Source organism: Poecilia formosa, unplaced genomic scaffold (genome assembly GCF_000485575.1).
Source record: "Poecilia formosa unplaced genomic scaffold, Poecilia_formosa-5.1.2 Scaffold192, whole genome shotgun sequence".
NCBI lineage: Eukaryota > Metazoa > Chordata > Actinopteri > Cyprinodontiformes > Poeciliidae > Poecilia > Poecilia formosa.
In genome coordinates this window covers 487,494-506,374 of record NW_006800131.1, presented here as the reverse complement: position 1 = coordinate 506,374, position 18,881 = coordinate 487,494, and the positions used below count along the sequence as shown (strand labels likewise).

Below are 18,881 nucleotides of genomic sequence, written 5' to 3'. Positions count from 1 at the left end.
TAGAGTGGAGACCAGTAACACCTGATGATATTACAGCACCATCTCGAGGCCAAGAGGGTGAATAATTTATTTATCATGCAGTCAGAGATTTCTCTTAAATACATTTTCCAATAGTTCTTGTAAAGAAACATTTGTTATAATGATCTGTGTAGCTGATTTAAATGGAACTGTTGAAATTTACACATGAACAGTATGATTAGAGAGTTTGACTTTAGAAGCAATGTGTTAGCATTAAGTTTCCATGAATAAAACCAAAAAAAAAGAACATAATGAATTTTTCTTTTAATAGATTAAATTTAAAATATACTTCAAGGAGTCCCAATACAAGGCTGAGTTTATCAATTGCTTTTCTTGCTCCAGAGCAGGTACAGCTTTCTCCCGTCTTTTCCTTTCACTTGACAAAGTAACATGAAATGAGATTGTTGTGTTATTTTCTTTTAAATAAAATATTTTGTTTTGTTAATGCATACTTCACAACTTTGCCCAATTTCTCATAATTTTACACATAAATAAACAAATACAATTTTAAAAAAATTGCTCAGTTGTCAATGATTCACTAAATTACGAGTCTTCATTCTTCTCAGGACATAATTTTCCAGAAGCAACAAAAAATCAGGTGGATTCATGAGAGATTAACTTTGAATCACTTCCCTCCAGTCCACTGAATCAGTTTAAAACATTTGTTAGAGGTGTTTGTCTGTCCCACTGCTTCACTTCACTTCAACCACAGTCTGTGGAGCTGAAAGGTTGCTCCCCTGAGTGGGTTTTTGTGTGTTTCACAAAAGCACTTTTCCACATGTATGATGCCTTACAGATGGAGCAGCTGTACGGTTTTTCTCCTGTGTGACGTCTCATGTGACATGTTAGACTTAGACAGTGAGCGAAGCTCTTACCACACACTGAGCAAGTGTAAGGTTTCTCTCCAGTGTGGGTTCTTGTGTGTTCCACTAAAGTGCGTTTCCTTTTGAAAGCCGCCTTACAGACCGAGCAGTTGTAAGGTTTTTCTTCTGTATGACCTCTAATGTGAAAAGTTAGATGTGACCTACAGCTGAAGCTTCGGCCGCAGACCGAGCAGCTGAAAGGCTTCTCCCCAGTGTGTGTTCTTGTGTGTTCTACTAAAGTGTTTTTACTCTTAAAACCTGCATTACACACGGAACATATGTAAGGTCTTTCTTCTGCGTGTATTTTTGTGTGCTTTTGTAAATTTCCCTTAGAAGTAAACGCTTTGCTACAGACAGAACAGCTGTAAGGCTTCTCTCCAGTGTGGATTCTTATATGTTCGATTAAATTGTTCTTCCTTTTAAAAGCTGCGTTACAGACAGGACATCTGCAAGGCCTATGCTGAGTGTGGACTTTTGTATGTTCTTTTAAATTAGCTTTGGAAGTAAAAGCTTTGGTACAGACGAAGCAGCTGAAAGGTTTTTCTTCACTGTGCGTCCTCATGTGTAGAGTCAAAGATTGTTTCCATGTGAAGGTTTTGTCACAGATGGAGCAGCTGTAGGGTTTTTCTCCAGTGTGGATTCTTTTGTGTTCTAATAAATATCGTCTGCGGCTGAACGTTTTGCTGCACTCAGAGCAGCGATGTAACTTTTTACCTTTTTCACAAACTGAATCTGTGTTATTGATTCCCAACCCCAAACCTGACTGAGCTTCACTGCTCTCCTCCCAGTTTCCATCACTGATGTCCGTCTCTGAGGACTCTGAAGAAGAGTCATAAGTTTTATCTTCAACATCTGATTCTAAATGTTGATTTGGTTCTGGTAAAACAAAGTCTTCGCTTTCCTTGGTTTTGCTGCGATGAAGCTCTGGAAGTTGAGGTTTCTCTTCATCATCTTCACTTTTCACAGGATTGAATATAAACTCAGTGATCTCATTCTCCTCCTGTTCCTCTTTAATCTGTGGAGGTTTCTGGTCCTCCTGGTCTGGTTTGGGATTCCAGTTCTTCTCCTCTTTGATCACCATCAGATCCTGGACGTCTGCAAAAAACACAAAAGACACATCTCTCAAAATAAATATCATAGTAACAATGTAATGTAAAATTGTATGTCAAAATGCAGGCATGAACTATTCTGATAACAAAATGTAAAACTTGATTATCCTGGTGTTCAATTGTGACCTACAACTATTGTCAGAGATCAGTGATCAGAATCACAAAGAACCAGGGCTTTATCATCCCACAGTGGAGAGGTTATACATCAATCCACCCGCACTACATGGAGACCGAAGTTAAAACTGGCAGGGAAATTAGCCCCAATTGTTGGTGCATTGAGTCTTATATCACTGCAGTTGTGCATAATCTTATGTGCAGCACAACAAAAATGTGCTTGAATTTAATGTTATAAACTGATGTGTGGATAATATAACAAACTTCCAGAAAACTGTAAAAACCCTGAAACACTGAGTTCCTTTAAATGGAGGCTAAAAACATGTTTACAGTTGCCTTTCACCATCTATAACACTAATACTTTCGTCTGTATTCAAATCTCTCTTTACTTAGCTGTATTATGTCAATGTAATGTACTTATTTTAATTATTTAAAGTATGAATCGTCTTGTTGCTGAAATGTTCTCCACAAATAAACATGCTTTGTCTGTGTGGCTTTTAGTAAAATGTAAAAAAAAAAAAAAAAAAAAAAACGGGAATAGACGAAGGTAATAACAAAATGATAGTCAATCTTCTCACCATAGACTGCTTCCTCCATCTCCGTTAGTTGTCTTCTGAAATTATTTGAAATAAAAACACAACAGAAACGTTTCTCTCCATAATCATAAGAATCAGCCTGTTCTCCATCAAACTGTCTCTGACTCGGTTTTCCTATCTGCTTCGAGCTAACAAGCTAAGCTAAAACTACCGGTAGGAAATTCAGATAAAACTATTAAAAAATAAAATAAAAACTCCACAACTGATGTAAAATCACATCGGCTTTACTGATGCGTTTAAATATTCTCGTAAAAATGACTAAAGTTACATTTTACACTGGATTCGTTCGCCTAGCTTCTGCTGCTAGGAGACAACTACTTCCGCTGTTCGTCAGGTCATTTTGGCCTTCAGAATAAAAGCTCGATCTAAACCGCACTTCAAAGATACGCAGGAGCTGGATTTGCAGTTATATTCAATAAACTAGAATCTTACGAGGCTTGTTTGATTAAAGATACCTCTCGAAAATAACCTTCAAGGAAGTATAAAACATGCTATTTAATAAACCCACATTTCAGTTTTAAAATGTTTTAATTGTTCTAAAAATCATAAAAGAAATCAAAGTTGAAAACATAATTTATTTCATCCGTGCAATGTGTTTTTCTGTGAATCAAATTACTGAAATAAATGAAACATGAAAAATAAACAACTGAGTAAAAAACTAATCCACAGCAGCTTAGAATGGCCCTATATTATAAACATTTAATTTATTTTTTGGGAGCAATTATTCTCTAAATTAATTTCAGTTTTTATTCTTCAGACGAATGTGATTACATCCAAAGTCATCAAAATTAAGACAAAAAAAGAAAGAAAGAAAGAAAGAAAGAAAGAAAGAAAGAAAGGAGTAAAAAAATGTCTTCTCACAAAAAGGTTTAATGGACTTCATTGGGTCCTTTAAAAGAAAACTAATAAATAATAAAAAACTCAAGTTGAGCTGTTTCAATTCATAAATAGCAGTTGCCATATTTGAGATTTGTATCTTCCTACATTTTCCAGGAGTGATTAAAAAAGTCAATTTGCTTTCCCTCTGGGGTTAATACAATATTTTTGAATTAAAGAAACTCTGTTATACTCTGGTCAGACCAAGAGGATGCTCTGGGCTGACCATTATGTTCTTGATTTTACTTTAAAAAATTACCTTAAACTGGGTCCAACTGAGTCAAGATGAAATTCAAACCAAGACAATCAAATCATGTCATCATATTTAATTCCAATTACAGTAAAGTTACACATCTTCTTTTCAGCTTAAGGTCCAGTGTCTTCCTGGGAGGGTTATTTCCTCTAAAGAAATATTTTAGACAGAGAAGCTGAAAAGTGAACAGCTTATTCTTCAAATCAGAGTCTGGCTGAAGCTTTGACCTCAGTCTGTGCAGCTGGAGGGCTTTCTTCCTTATTTATTCTTGCGTGGCTCTCGAATGTTTTTCCACTTGAACGTCGCCTTACAGACGGAGCAGCTCTACAGTTTTCCTCCTGTGTGACGTCTCAGGTGGCATTTTAGGCTCGTAAGGTAAGCAAAGGTCTTTCCACAGACTAAGCAGCTGTAAGGCTTTTTTCCGGTATTACCACACATATGAGCAGATAGATGTGACTTACAGTTGAAGCTTTGGCTGCAGACTGAGCAGCTAAAGGGCCTTTCAGTAACGTGAGTTATCGTGTGTTCTACCAAAGTGTTTCTAGTCTTAAAACCATGTATTTTTGTGTGCTTTTCTAAATTAGTTTTTAAAGTAAAGGCTTTGCTACAAACTGATTTTAAACATTGATCTAGTTCTGGTCTCACAAGGTCTCTGTTTTTCTCAGTTTGGCTGAGATGAAGCTCAGGGAACTGAGGTTTCTCTTCATCATCTTCACTTTTCACAGGAACTGGATTGAATGGTAACTCGGTGATCTCGTTCTCCTGCTGCTCCTCTTTAATCTGTGGAGGTTTCTGGTCCTCCTGGTCTGGTTTGGGACTCCAGTTTTCCTCCTCTTTGATCCCCATGAGCTGCTGGACGTCTGCAGGAAACACAAAAACAGAGAACATACAGGAAATGGCTCTCATATCAAATGCAGGGCCTCAGGGTGGGGAAAAGACTATTTTGATGATGTATTGAGATGCGGACATGGAATATTCTGACTTAAAAGTTAAAACTTTATTTTCTGTTATTTTTTTTTAATGTTCACTTGTGACATAACTTTGAGGAATACATAAGTTTGAACGGGTAAATATTGCTCCTGCACAGTTTGTTGTTAGAATCATAAACAATGAGAAAATTCTTCAACAAGATCCATGCCACACTAATTCTTCATTTTATTGTGTATTTAAACTTTTATTTACTTAGATTTTTTATGTTTTCATCATGCAAAGTACTTTGAATTGTGTTGTTGCTGAAATGTGCTCCACAAATCAACTATATTCTACTCTATTCTGAGTCACCAGAACCAGAACCAAATCCAGAGAAGCAACATTCAGTTTTTATGCTCCATAAATGTGGAACAAATTTCCAGAAAACTGAAACCCTGGATTAATTAAATAAAGCCTAAAACACAATTTGCTTACAGTTGCCAATGATTGTTCAATTTATAACACTAATATGCATTTTAGTTTTTATTATGCCACTCTGATGTACTCTTTATGTTTTCATAATGTAAAGCACTTTCAGTCGTCTTGTTGCTGAAATGTGCTCCACAAACACACATGCATTGCCTGAATCACTGTTAGTAAACGGTGTAAGCAGAAGATAATCACCACCGAACTGAGAGTCCATCTACTCACCGTGTGCTGGTTCCTCCATTTGTTAATCGTTTTCTCGCCGACGCTGGGACCTTCTGAGATTTTCACAAAGTGAAAATAGAAACGTTCCTCAGCATCATCAAACTTTCTCTGACTCGCTGCATTCCCGTCTCCTTCCAGCTAACAGGCTAGGCTAAACCTGCGGGGAGAAAATAAAGATAAAACTAAAGAAAAGCAAAACTTCACAACTGATATAAAATCACGGTGGATTTAATGATGCATTGTAATATAATCGGGAAGCCAACACAGGAAAATTGTACATTAAAAATAATGAAAGGAATCAAAACTCGATGCTAGGAGACAATTACTTCCGCTATTCGTCGGGTCACGTGGACCTTCAAAATAAAAGTTTTTTTTTTCTTAATTTTTATTGGCGGTTGGAAAGAAACATTACAGAAACATTAAGCATTACCGCCACCTACTGGCATGGGATGTGGCTCAAAATGTCTATTTTATAAATTTAAAGCATCTTAAAGGTACTCAGGAGTCGCAGTTACAGTTTTATTCAATAAATTAGATCATGTGTTCCTATGAGGTTACCAATGACGCCACCATAAAGTAAGTACATTTTATTACCCAGTTTCATACAAAATGCAGAAGTTTACAAATTGTAGTTAGAAACATAAACAATAACAAAAAATCTTCAAAATAATAAAGAACTGAGTGTAATGTTCAAAATACAGCAAAAAAAGCATAAAAATAAAACTACAGAGTAAAAAATAAACTCACAGGAGCATACTGAAGTAAAACAATAAGTCTGACAAAAATCAAGTTGAACTCGTTCAATTCAAAAATAGTTTCTAGATTTAAGTTTATCTTCACTGAAAACTCCCTTAGCAGAACTGTTGTGATGAAACAAGTTTTGCACATATTTAACAAGTTTTCTTTCACTAAATAGACGTCAGTTTCCTGTCTCTATAAACTGATCACACACTGGCTGAAGCACTTTTTAAAAAAAGTCATTTTAAACATAAATACAGGCTTAAAATAGTGTTGATGGGGTTTTTTTCCACATTATGCATTATATAATATTAGCAAGACCCATGTCAAAGTCATCTGCAATTTTAATATGGAAGTAAAAATGGTGTGTCAGAAAAAAAGTAATAAATGAGATGATTCCTGCCCAGAGCCATCAGTATGTACAAGTCTTTCATGAAAATTGTGCAATACGAGTTACATTTACTTTCCTTCTGGGATTAATAAAATAAATCTCAACTGAAGACACCTTGTTATTGTACAAGACTCTCGTAAAAAAGGTGCTCTGCTTGTGATTATCTTGATTTTGAACTGGGTCTTATGTTGAATTTCATGGCAATCAATTCAGTTTATTCCGAGAATGTAACGCATCTCTCCACTGTGAATTCTCATATGATTTATTAGACTGTTCTTCTTTATAAAAGCCGAGTTATAAGTCTGACATTTGAAAGGTCTGTGCAGAGTGAGGACTTATATGTGATCTTTAAACTTTCCACTAGAAATAAAGGTTTTACCACAAACAGAGCAGCTGAAAGGTTTCTCTTCACTGTGCATCTTCATGTGCAGCGTCATAGATGTTTTCCATGTTAAAGTTTTGTGACAGACAGAGCAACTAAATGGTTTTTCTCCAGTGTCAATTATGTTTTGTTCTACCAAATATAGTAAACTGCTGAATATTTTCCAACACTAAGAGCAGCGATGTAACTTTTTACATTTCTTGTGAACTGGATCTGTATTTTTCATCCCAGACCTCAAAGCTGACTGAGGTTCACTGCTCTGCTCCCAGTTTTCATCACCTCCATCTTTCTCTGAGGACTTTAAAGAATCAAAAGTTTTCTCTATGTGAATTTTTGTGTGCTTTTTTAAATTAGATTTTGAAATAAAAGTTTTGTCACAAGTAGAGCATCTGAAAGGTTTTTCCTCAGTGTGCTTCTTCAGGTGTCGTGTCAAAGATCGTCTCCATGTAAATGTTTGGTCACAGACAGAGCAGGTGTAACGTTTCTCTCCAGTGTGTATTCTCATATGAACTATTAAATTGCTCTTCTTTTTAAAAGCCGAGTTACAAGTCTGACATTTGAAAGGTCTATGCAGAGTGTGGACTTTTGCATGACCTTTACAGATACTTTTGGAAGTAAAAGCTTTACCACAAACGGAGCAGCTGAAAGGTTTTTCGTCATTGTGCATCCTCATGTGCAGTATCAAAGATTGTCTCCATGTAAAGGTTTTGTCACAGACAGAGCAGCTGTAAGGTTTCTCTGCGTTGTGGATTCTTTTGTGTTCCCCTAAACTGAATTTAGTCCAGAAAGCCGCTTTACAGACAGAGCAGCTGAAAGGTCTTTCTCCAGTATGTCTGCTCATGTGTGAAGATAGGGAGAATCTACATTTGAAGCTTCGGCCACAAAGCAAGCAGCTGTAAGGTCTTTCTTTGGAGTGGGTTGTAGTGTGTCTGTTTAGATTTGCTTTTCTAGTAAAAGATTTGTTACATATAGAGCAGTTGTGAAGATTTTCTCCAGTGTGGATTCTTTTGTGTTCAAACAAACTGTATTTGCGGAGAAAAGTTTTACTACATTCAGAGCAGCGATGTAACTTTTTACCTTTCTTACAAACTGGTTCTGTGTTTGTTGTTCCAGACCCCAAACCTGACTGAGCTTCTCTGCTTTCCTCCCAGTTTCCATCACTGATGTCCGTCTCTGAGGACTCTGAAGAAGAATCATAAGTTTTATCTCCAGCATCCGATTTTAAACATTGATCTGTTTTTGGTTCCACAAGTTCTCCATTTTCCTTGGTTTGGCTGTGATGAAGCCCTGGGAGCTGAGGTTTCTCTTCATCTTCACTTTTCACAGGATTGAATGGTAACTCAGTGATGTCATTCTCTTCCTGTTCCTCTTTAATCTGTGGAGGTTTCTGGTCCTCCTGGTCCAGGATGGAACTCCCTTTCTCCTCCTTTTTGATCTCCAACAGCTGCTGGATGTCTGCAGGAAACACAAAAACAGACAAATTACAGGAAGCAGCTCTCATATCAAATGTCATATTGACATAAGGCTTAAGGGTATAGAAAGAGCTGTACTTAAAGATGCAGACATTGGCTATTCTGATTTGATTAACAAAATATAAAACTTGATTATCCTGATGTTCACTTATGGCAAAATTCTGGAGAATACAGAAAGTGGAACTTCAGCTACGTTCACCTTAATGCTCAGTTCCAATGTTTTGTTAAATCTGATTTTATTTTTTGCACTGTCATTCACATTTCCAAATATGTGCGACTTGTATCATCTCCTGTGTGAACTGCAAACAACCTAAAACTGCCCTGCATGCACAGGAGAGGGCGCAGTAACGTCACATGAAGCGAGCGCCTCATGTTTGCAGAAGTAAACCTGGATGGTGATAGTGGAGCATATCTTGTGATTTTAAAGTAGGGCTGGGCAATATGAGGAAAATCTAATATCCTGATATATTTTTGCCATATCACGAGACACGATATATATCACGATATTCTTAACTGAGCTCCAATGTTACTTTAAACTAGACCCCTTGCAGCATGATGTCACCCAAGCAAGTTCCCACCTCCATTTCTCTGCTAGACTTAAATGTAAGCTCATATGAAAAGTGATGCAGTATTTTGCTATGAACTGTCTACACTATAACTAGACAACAAGGTGAGAAATAAGTTTTAAAGAAGAAAAAAAAATAGCGAGGGAGCGGAAAGTAGGTCAGTTATGCTTGACTTTGACAAACTTAAATAGATGTGCTGTGGAATAAGGTGTGTTTTGGTTCTGCTTAAAAATAAAAAAGGCGATCTACACACAAACTGACAGATCATCAGTAAACCAGGTGTTTAAATTAGCTAATCAGCCACCGCTGTGTTAGCATGGCTAATAGCAGCGGTGGCTAATCTACCACAACAACCACTCAATAATCCCTCAATACACATCAAGCCTAAAAATTGAAACTGCAACAAACTGAATCTTCTGTTCTATGTGGGGTAATGTTTGTTTTTGGTGCTGAATCCTGATACATGAAGTTACGTTGTTGTCAGTTACTATGGCAACGAGTCTATGTGTATAGACAACATGGAGAGCGAGAAAATATTAGTGGTTTTGAGTTATTTTTCCCAGGGCTGGCCCAAGGCAAAGCAAACTAAGCAGCCTTCTTCTCAGACCCCAAAGCTGACTGAGGATCGCTGCTCTCCTCCCAGTTTTCATCACGGCCATCTTTCTCTGAGGACATTAAAGAATCAAAAATTTTCTCTGTGTATTTTTGTGTGCTTTTTTAAAATTAGCTTTTGAAATAAAAGTTTTACCACAAACAGAGCAGCTGAAAGGTTTTTCGTCATTGTGCATCCTCATGTGCAGTATCAAAGATTGTCTCCGTGTAAAGGTTTTGTCACAGATAGAGCAGCTGTAGGGTTTTTCTCCAGTGTGGATTCTGTTGTGTTCTAACAAAGATAGTAAACAGCTGAACATTTTCCTACACTTAGAGCTAGGCCTGCCGCGATAAGCAATAAATCAATTAATCGCATGATAAATTAAACCCATCGACCTCATTTTAATTATAGGCTTTATCGTCTCTTCCTGCCTTTTTTTCTTTCTGTTGATGACACTGAATGAAAAAAGGCTCAACTCCGGTGCTCTCCACTGACCTTCCCTTCCTCATTTCCTTAGTGTAATGTCCAGCACACACTACACGAGTTGTCGGCCGATTGTCGGCCCATTTTCAAAACCTGAGAGACACATTAGCCGACTGAAATCCTAGGTATAACGGTTCAATCGGGTTCGTCGTGCCATGTGGTGTCCAACCACAAGGGCACAAAATAAGGGCTACAAGTCCAGTTAACTAATTTTAATATCAGGCATTAATCAATGCTTTACTAGAATCTACCTGTGATGCATGTGGCTAGTATCAGTGTAAAGTCCTGACTGAATGAAAATCATTATAACCTATTTATGTCATGTTAACGAAGAACAGCTGAAAACTTACTGGGTTTATCAACTGCGGTAGCAATTTGGCTCCAACTCCTCTCCTTGTCATTTCTATATTCTTTGCACGAAATGTTGAATAAATATTAATGTTGTTTCCACATATCATCTCTGATGTCCGCTGGATTTTGGGTTGTGCGCTGTGTCAGCTGTTTGGGATTCCCCTCGTAATTTCCCCTCAGAAAGCGCAGAGGAGAGTCTGCATTTTCTGATTGGCTACCCGTCACATTAACGCTCCCAGTCGGGGAAAACCCCTGATTTAGATCGGAGCGGCCACGACGATCTAAATCACACTACAGGATGATGGTTACGAAATCACCAGCGAGAATCTTAGATCGGCCAACGATCTAAGATTCTCGTAAGGGGAACATAGGGGCAAAAAAAATCGTGTAGTATGAACTACTGCATTAGGTAGTCGGATGTGCCCGTCTTCTCTATTTAAATCTCGTGATTACTGAAGGGCAATATGGTATACAGATTTCATAATCTGCACTCTTTTGGTTGAATGCAGTATTTATTTCCACTTTGGCTTCATGTTGTTTAGTTTTATTCAAGTACGTTTTTTAACGGAGACTGAGAATCCATTTTATTTTTGGTTGTTTTGTTTAGTTTATTAGTTCCAGTGTTATGTGTTCTTCTGAAAATAAAGTGTATCTGTCTATGGCAGGAAATAGCATGCATTATTACGTAATTTCCATTAAATCACTGTCAAAAGGTCTTGAAACAGTATTATCGTTTATCGCAATAATTTTTAGACAATCGCTCAGCAAAATTTGTTATCGTGACAGGCCTATTAGCAGGTCTATTTTACATTCCTCTGATCATATAATTAATTCTGGTATATTCACAAGTTTCTTCAGATTTTCTTTTGAGTTACCCACTTATCCATTGTCATTTTTGTTCATAATCATTGGTATGCTAGCTATAGCGTAAACCTTTGAGCTGACGTCACGGCAAATGAACGGTCTTTTACATGCAGTACCCTGCGGACCACTAGGGGACGCCCGCGGACCACAGTTTGATAAAGATTCTTAATATAGACAGTAATTCAGTGTGAACTTTGTCTATTATTTTCCTGATATTCAGGTTGCACTCCAACTTGGTAGTTTTGATTTAAAATTTTTGTTTTATTAAAAATAGCTCTAAACAATTATTCAGTTATTCATAGCCAAACCACACCTTGTTGTTGCACAACATGCTTCAGCTTATGGTCAAAAAGTGAGGGATGGATATTCGCCTTGCAGAGAGGAATTATATTACTGTAAGTTGCTCAAGTCCCAGCACCGTTGTTAGTGAAATATTAAAGAACGGGTTTACCAGAAGATAATCACCAAACAGAGTGCAGCTGCTCACCATGTTTTAAATCCGCCATCTTTGGCAGTTGCCTTTCCTCCAACGCTGAGGCTTTCTGAGGTTTTCACAAAATCACAACAGAAACGTTTCTCTCCTTAAACATAAACGGTCTGTTCTAGATCAAACTGTCTCTGACTCACTGTTTTCCTGTCGGCTTCTAGATATCAGGCTAAGCTAACTCTACTGGAAGGAAATTAAGAATAAAGTACAAAAATCATCTTACACGTTGGCGCCTCCGACAACCGACTGAACAGGCCCATTCTTCGCCTAACGTTTAATGCTAGGAGACAACTACTTCCGCTATTCGTCGGGTTACATTGAGCTTCAAAATAAAAGCTCGATTTGAGCCGCACTTTAAGCTTACATAACAACTGCATATAACTATATTCAAGATGAAAGTAACGTATCTGTTATTTACTATGGTAAAACGACAAAAATAGTAACGCACAGTGACTTAAGGTAATTACAGCATTAAAAATATTAACGTGTTAGATTACTCATTACAAAATCATGGGGTTGGTTTGCACATTACCAAGTAATGCATTAACATCACTGCAGTTTGGCACACAAAATGAAATAGAAGTGACAAACAGGGTAATTAGACACATCACAGAAAGTGACACCATGAAAATAAACAAAAGCAAAATTAAGATAACCACTGAATAGCCAATATGTGCTGCCTTTATAATGCAATAATTAATGCAGCGTTCAAATGAGAACAGGAAAAAAAAAAGATTCAAAAAGTGTCTAAATGTAGACTACATTATATACTCCCTGTGCTAGATCTTTATCTTTTTCTCAGAGAGTTATAATCTTTCCTTACCTGAGGAGACCCTGAATCATCATCCGGCTGCTGGCCTCTAATGTCTCCTCTCTGACTTTGCTCTTTCTATTGTGGCAATAAAGATTTATTTTAAAATATGTGGAAGCCAACATGGTACAACAGAGTTGTAGACCCACTCTAAGCAAAAACAAAATTACAAGAATAAACTGCCGTGAAATTAAATTCAGAGAATAGTCATAATATAGCATCCAGTCAATCGTGAGGCCAGAACTGATGGTTAAATTATTTATTGCAGCCATTCATCAACCAACACAAAGGCTAGAAAAGAACAAATAATGTTCACAATCATTTCTCTGTCTCTTGTTATGAATAACTCATTAGTAGAATTATTTCCATTAACACAGTAATTACAGATTTTTCTTTAAACATCTCAAATTATTCAAAGTTACTGACATTGTTCCTTATCGACTGAAACAAAAAATTTAGTTTCCTTTTGTCCTTTTTCTGTTTTGCGTTTAACCTTTTCAGGTAGAACTGTGTTCCGTTACCATGGTTACTTTAACAAGAACTTTCTTTAATTTCCTTTAAGGTAAAACCTCATTTTCAATAGGAACCTGGGCAAAATTACCAAAATAAAAGCATATAACCTTAAGAGCAGTTACAATGAACACTCGGTCACGACAAACTTTACTCAGCTGGCCTTTACACATATTCTTGTGTGGTTCCTGAACGTGTGTCTCCACTTGAACGTTGCCTTACAGACAGAGCAGCTGTAAGGTTTCTCTCCAGTGTGGGTTCTCATGTGGTTCCTGAATGTGTGTCTCCACTTGAATGTTGCCTTACAGACAGAACAGCTGTAAGGTTTCTCTCCAGTGTGGATTCTTGTGTGCAACACTAAACTGTTTTTGAACAGAAACTCTGCTTTACAGACAGAGCAACTGTGTCGTTTTTCTCCTTTATGACGGCTCATGTGAGTAGACAGATAGGACTTACACTTGAAGCGTTGGCCACAGAGCGAGCAGCAGTGAGGGGATTCATTTGAGTGGGTTTTTGTGTGTTCTCCTAAATGTCTTTTAGTTTTGAATCCTGCATTACACACAGAACATATGTAAGGTCTTTTCTCTGTGTGCATGATTTGATGTTTTTGTAGGTTTCCCTGAGTATTAAAAGCTCTGCTACAGATGGAGCAACTGTAAGGTTTCTCTCCAGTGTGGTTTCTTGTGTGGCTCACTAAACCGCGTTTCCTGTAGAAAGCCGCCTTACAAACAGAACAGCTGAAAGGTTTTTCTCCAGTATGGAGTCTTGTATGTTCCACTAAACTGCTTTTCCTTGCAAAAGCCACATTACATACAGAGCAACTGAAAGGTTTTTCTCCAGTATGGGTTTTTGTGTGCTCCACTAAACTGTTTTTCCTCAGAAAAGCCACATTACAGACAGAGCAACTGAAAGGTTTTTCTCCAGTGTGGGTCATTGTGTGCATCTCAAAACTATATTTTCTGTGGAAAGCCGCCTTACAGACAGAACAGCAATAAGGTTTTTCTGCAGAGTGACAGCTCATGTGAGCAGATAGATTTGACCTGTACTTGAAACTTCGACTGCAGACTGAGCAGGGGTAAGGTCTTTCCCTACTGTGTGTAATTTCGTGTTTATTTAGTTTTCCTTTTGAAATAAAGCTTTTGTCACAGATGGAGCAACTAAATGGTTTTTCTCCAGTGTGGATCCTGTTGTGTTCTAACAAATGCTGTCTGCAGATGAACGTTTTACTGCACTCAGAGCAGCGATGTAACTTTTTACCTTTCTCACAAACTGGACCTGTGTTATTGGTTCCAGACCCCAAACCTGACTGAGCTTTACTGCTTTCTTCCCAGTTTCCATCACTGACGTCCGTCTCTGAGGACTCTGAGCAAGAATCAGAAGTTTCATCTTCACCATCTGATTCTAAATGTTGATCTGGTTCTGGTCCAACAAGGTCTCCGTTTTCCTTGGTTTGGCTGTGATGAAGTTCTGGGAGCTCAGGTTTCTCTTCCTCATCTTCACTTTTCACAGGATCGAATATTAACTCAGTGATGTCATTCTCCTCCTGTTCCTCTTTAAACTGTGGAGGCTTCTGGTCCTCCTGGTCTGATTTCCACTTTTCCTCCTCTTTAATCCCTATCAGTTGATGCACATCTGCAAGAAACACAAAAACAGACAAACTACAGGAAATAGCTCTCATATAAAATATTATATTAATATATGGCCTAAGGATGCTGCAGAAAATATATTTAAAGATGCTTAAATATGCAGACATGGACTATTCTAATTTGATGAACAAAATATAAAACTAAATTATCCTGATGTGCCCTTGTGACAAAATTCAGGGAAACACAGAAGGTTGAACTTAGAGCATGTGAATGAAGCACCAGGGACGATTCATGTGAGCATCAGATGATACGAGATAATCATTTCAACAAAACAGTATGGTGCTAACTACAAGATATCTGCCTTTGTTTCCACAGCAGGAGAGCAGCCTGGAGCTGAGAAGAAGATTGTAGCTGCAGCTGGTATTCCTGCCAGCGCCACTATTAGGGTAATCTCCTTTAGCCACACTAAGCTTCTCACGTTCCTTGGAAATTCCCTTAACTATTATGCTGTGTCTGGGCAGAGGAAAATTAGATAAACAACTTAAGTGTTTTTTTTATGTGTATTTGATTGCGCTTTTGCATTGTTGATGCTTACAACTGTTCCAAGCGAAGCTGTTCTTGGACAAAGCTGCAGCTGATGCTATTAACGATTCAAACTTCATTCCAATGAGTCGTTCAATTATCAATATTCCCGTAAGATGAGCTCTTTCCTTCACCATCTTACCACTAAGCCACCTAAAATATTCCTAAAAACAAGCGTGTCTTGTTTTCTCAATGGCTAAACACTAGCAAAGCTAAGGTAGCTACTGAAGCTAAAGCTAGCTCAGTGAACCCACATTCTGAAATGGCTTCACTCTCTTCATGCCATGATGAACCATAGTGCACTCAAGTAGTGCCAGTGCTAATTATTAACATTGCAGATGATACACAGCTCTATATCATGACTTATAAATCATTGAAGCGCTGGCCAGATTCATAGAACAAATCAAAGTGTGGATATGGAATAACTTTTCTCACCTAAGCAGAAACAAAACAGAAGTAATTATATTTGGATTTAAAGAGGAATGCCCAAGAGTCGACCTGCAACTTTAAGGTCTGAAATGTGGGTGTAGTGATGGACCTGAACTTTGAGAGAAGCATGAAGACAATTACAAAGCCAGCCTGAAGAACATTTCTGACATTTAAAGATTTGTATCCCAAAGAGGTCTAGAGAAACTCATCCATGCTTTTGTCTTTAGCTGCATTAATTACTACCACAGCGTCTTCACAGATCTAATGTCAGACAGCTGCAGCTGATCCAGAACGCTGCTGCTGGTGTTCTGACTAAAACCAGGAAGTTGGAGCACAACACCCAGTTTTAAAGTCCCTACACTGGCTCCCTGCAGCTCAGAGCATAGACTTTAAAATACGTTTGCTAGTGTATAAAACAAAGAATAGTTTAGCACTAAAATACAGTAGAGATCTGCTGCTACTGTTGCATCAACTTTCCAGACCTCTCAGGTCTTCTGGTTCTGGCTCTGCATCCCCAGAACCAGAACCAAACATGGAGAAGCAGCATTAATATTTTATGTTCCTCTAATTTGGAACAAACATACAAAAATGCAAGACTACTGAAACCCAAAGCTTCATTAAACTTGGGCTAAAAACTTATTTGTTTTCAGTTGTTTTCGACTGATTTATTTAAAGCTCATACTTCATCTTAGGCTGTATTACAAATTTTCTTTGCTTTCCTTTATAACGCCACTCCTTTTTATGTTATTTAAATCTCTTTGAATTGTCTTGTAGCTGAAATATGCTCCACAAATAAAATGCCCTGCCTGTATCGTTGTTAGTAAAATATTAAAGAACAGAAGTAGCAGAAGATAATCACCATCAAACTGAGAGTCCCTCTACTCACCGTGTGCTGGTTCCTCCATCTTTGCTAGTTATCTTCTTCCCAACGTCGAGACCGTCTGAGGTTTTCACAAAATCACAACAGAAACTTTTCTCTCCTTAAACGTCAGAAACAGCCTGTTCTCCATGAAAGTGTTTCCTATCTGTTTCTAGCTAACATGCTAAGCTATCGGGAAAAAGAAATACAAGAATAATGTAAAAAAACAACAACAACGTCATAAGCAATAATAAAAATAAAATAAAAAACCAGTGGCTCCACTGAAAACCCGACTGAACTGGCACATTGGAAGGACAAAAGGAAACAAAACTGTTCGCTTAGCTTTAGCTGCTACGAGACAACTACTTCCGCTATTCGTCGGGTCACATTGGCCTTCAAAATAAAAGCTCGACTTGAGCGGCACTATAAAGCTATAAAGTAACAGCATGGAATTATATTCGATAAATTTGAATATGCGTCGCCATGAGGCTCATTTCTTAGATTAAAAAGTATTGTTTTTAATGCTCTTATTTTATATATTCATCTTAATATATTTTTATGTACTGCAAGTAAAAAAAGAGAAAAAGAAAAAAAATAAAAGCATGAAAACATTAAGTCATTACGCAATGTGTTTCATTCTGTGAGGGTACTTAAATAAACTTCAAAGGAATATTCAAATTTCTAAGTGACTAACGATGACAAAAAAGTAGGCAAATCTAATTTATTTGGCAGTTCCCATACATAATGCAGCCTAACGTGGATGTTTTNTCACTCTCTTCATGCCATAATGAACCATAGTGCACTCAAGCAGTGCCAGTGCTAATATTAACTTTGCAGATGATACACAGCTCTATATCATGACTTATAAATCATTGAAGCGCTGGGCACATTCATAGAACAAATCAAAGTGTGGATATGGAATAACTTTTCTCACCTAAGCAGAAACAAAACAGAAGTAATTATATTTGGATTTAAAGAGGAATGCCCAAGAGTCGACCTGCAACTTTAAGGTCTGAAATGTGGGTGTAGTGATGGACCTGAACTTTGAGAGAAGCATGAAGACAATTACAAAGCCAGCCTGAAGAACATTTCTGATATTTAAAGACTTGTATCCCAAAGAGGTCTAGAGAAACTCATCCATGCTTTTGTTTTTAGTTGCATTAATTACTACCACAGCGTCTTCACAGATATAATGTCAGACAGCTGCAGCTGATCCAGAACGCTGCTGCTGGTGTTCTGACTAAAACCAGGAAGTTGGAGCACATCACCCAGTCCCTACACTGGCTCCCTGCAGCTCAGAGAATAGACTTTAAAATACGTTTGCTAGTGTATAAAACAAAAAATAGTTTAGCACTAAAATACAGTAGAGATCTGATGCTACTGTTGCATCAACCTTCCAGACCTCTCAGGTCTTCTGGTTCTGGCTCTGCATCCCCAGAACCAAACATGGAGAAGCAGCATTAATATTTTATGTTCCTCTAATTTGGAACAAACATACAAAAATGCAAAACTACTGAAACCCTAAGCTTCATTAAACTTGGGCTAAAAACTTATTTGTTTTCAGTTGTTTTCGACTGATTAATTTAAAGCTCATACTTCATTTTAGGCTGTATTACAAATCTTCTTTGCTTTCCTTTATAACGCCACTCCTTTTTATGTTATTTAAATCTCTTTGAATTGTCTTGTAGCTGAAATATGCTCCACAAATAAAATGCAATAAGCATTTTATTTGCTCCACAAATAAAATGCTGTGTCGTTGTTAGTAAAATATTAAAGAACGGAAGTAGCAGAAGATAATCACCATCAAACTGAGAGTCCCTCTACTCACCGTGTGCTGGTTCCTCCATCTTTGCTAGTTATCTTCTTCCCAACGTCGAGACCGTCTGAGGTTTTCACAAAATCACAACAGAAACTTTTCTCTCCTTAAACGTCAGAAACAGCCTGTTCTCCATGAAACTGTTTCCTATCTGTTTCTAGCTAACATGCTAAGCTATCGGGAAAAAGAAATACAAGAATAATGTAAAAAAACAACAACAACGTCATAAGCAATAATAAAAATAAAATAAAAAACCAGTGGCTCCACTGAAAACCCGACTGAACTGGCACATTGGAAGGACAAAAGGAAACAAAACTGTTCGCTTAGCTTTAGCTGCTACGAGACAACTACTTCCGCTATTCGTCGGGTCACATTGGCCTTCAAAATAAAAGCTCGACTTGAGCGGCACTATAAAGCTATAAAGTAACAGCATGGAATTATATTCGATAAATTTGAATATGCGTCGCCATGAGGCTCATTTCTTAGATTAAAAAGTATTGTTTTTAATGCTCT

General features: G+C 37.5%; 3 protein-coding genes across 10 annotated transcripts; all 3 read right to left on the bottom strand.

Annotated features, from left to right (window-relative positions):
- Positions 1–28: 28 nt before the first annotated feature.
- LOC103147930 (zinc finger protein OZF-like) lies at positions 29–3,231 on the bottom strand. The gene is made up of 2 exons (XM_007566504.2): positions 2,683–3,231; positions 29–1,976 (listed from the first exon to the last, which is right to left on the bottom strand). The coding sequence occupies exons 1-2, from the start codon at positions 2,699–2,701 to the stop codon at positions 721–723; spliced, it is 1,275 nt and encodes a 424-aa protein (XP_007566566.1). The 5' UTR covers positions 2,702–3,231; the 3' UTR covers positions 29–720.
- A 656-nt stretch (positions 3,232–3,887) lies between these two features.
- LOC103147933 (zinc finger protein 501-like) lies at positions 3,888–12,429 on the bottom strand. Of its 7 annotated transcripts, none has more exons than XR_001664003.1 (4): positions 11,999–12,013; positions 11,776–11,830; positions 5,450–5,606; positions 3,888–4,689 (listed from the first exon to the last, which is right to left on the bottom strand). XR_001664003.1 is itself a non-coding variant. In XM_007566508.2 (4 exons), the coding sequence occupies exons 1-3, from the start codon at positions 12,150–12,152 to the stop codon at positions 5,596–5,598; spliced, it is 543 nt and encodes a 180-aa protein (XP_007566570.2). In that variant the 5' UTR covers positions 12,153–12,429; the 3' UTR covers positions 3,888–4,689; positions 5,450–5,595. The 7 variants fall into 7 exon arrangements, 4 of the variants coding, with proteins under 4 accessions (XP_007566570.2, XP_007566567.1, XP_007566569.1 ...); XM_007566508.2 differs by lacking the exon at positions 11,776–11,830 and adding an exon at positions 8,038–8,415 and having other exon boundaries at positions 11,999–12,429; XR_001664002.1 differs by lacking the exon at positions 11,999–12,013 and having other exon boundaries at positions 11,776–11,992.
- Positions 12,430–12,830: 401 nt separating this feature from the next.
- On the bottom strand, positions 12,831–18,748 carry LOC103147934 (zinc finger protein OZF-like). Of its 2 annotated transcripts, none has more exons than XM_007566511.2 (2): positions 18,381–18,748; positions 12,831–14,728 (listed from the first exon to the last, which is right to left on the bottom strand). In XM_007566511.2, the coding sequence occupies exons 1-2, from the start codon at positions 18,397–18,399 to the stop codon at positions 13,251–13,253; spliced, it is 1,497 nt and encodes a 498-aa protein (XP_007566573.1). In that variant the 5' UTR covers positions 18,400–18,748; the 3' UTR covers positions 12,831–13,250. The 2 variants fall into 2 exon arrangements, with proteins under 2 accessions (XP_007566573.1, XP_007566572.1); XM_007566510.2 differs by lacking the exon at positions 18,381–18,748 and adding an exon at positions 16,580–16,947.
- Positions 18,749–18,881: the final 133 nt, after the last annotated feature.

Excerpts from the sequence above, each read along its gene's own strand:
- LOC103147933 (XM_007566506.2), bottom strand. The coding sequence starts at position 12,152 with ATGCAGTTGTTATGTAAGCTTAAAGTGCGGCTCAAATCGAGCTTTTAT. Across the intron at positions 8,416-11,998 it reads GTTGTCGGAGGCGCCAACGT|ACATCCAGCAGCTGTTGGAG; the intron begins GTAAGATGATTT and ends TGTTTCCTGCAG.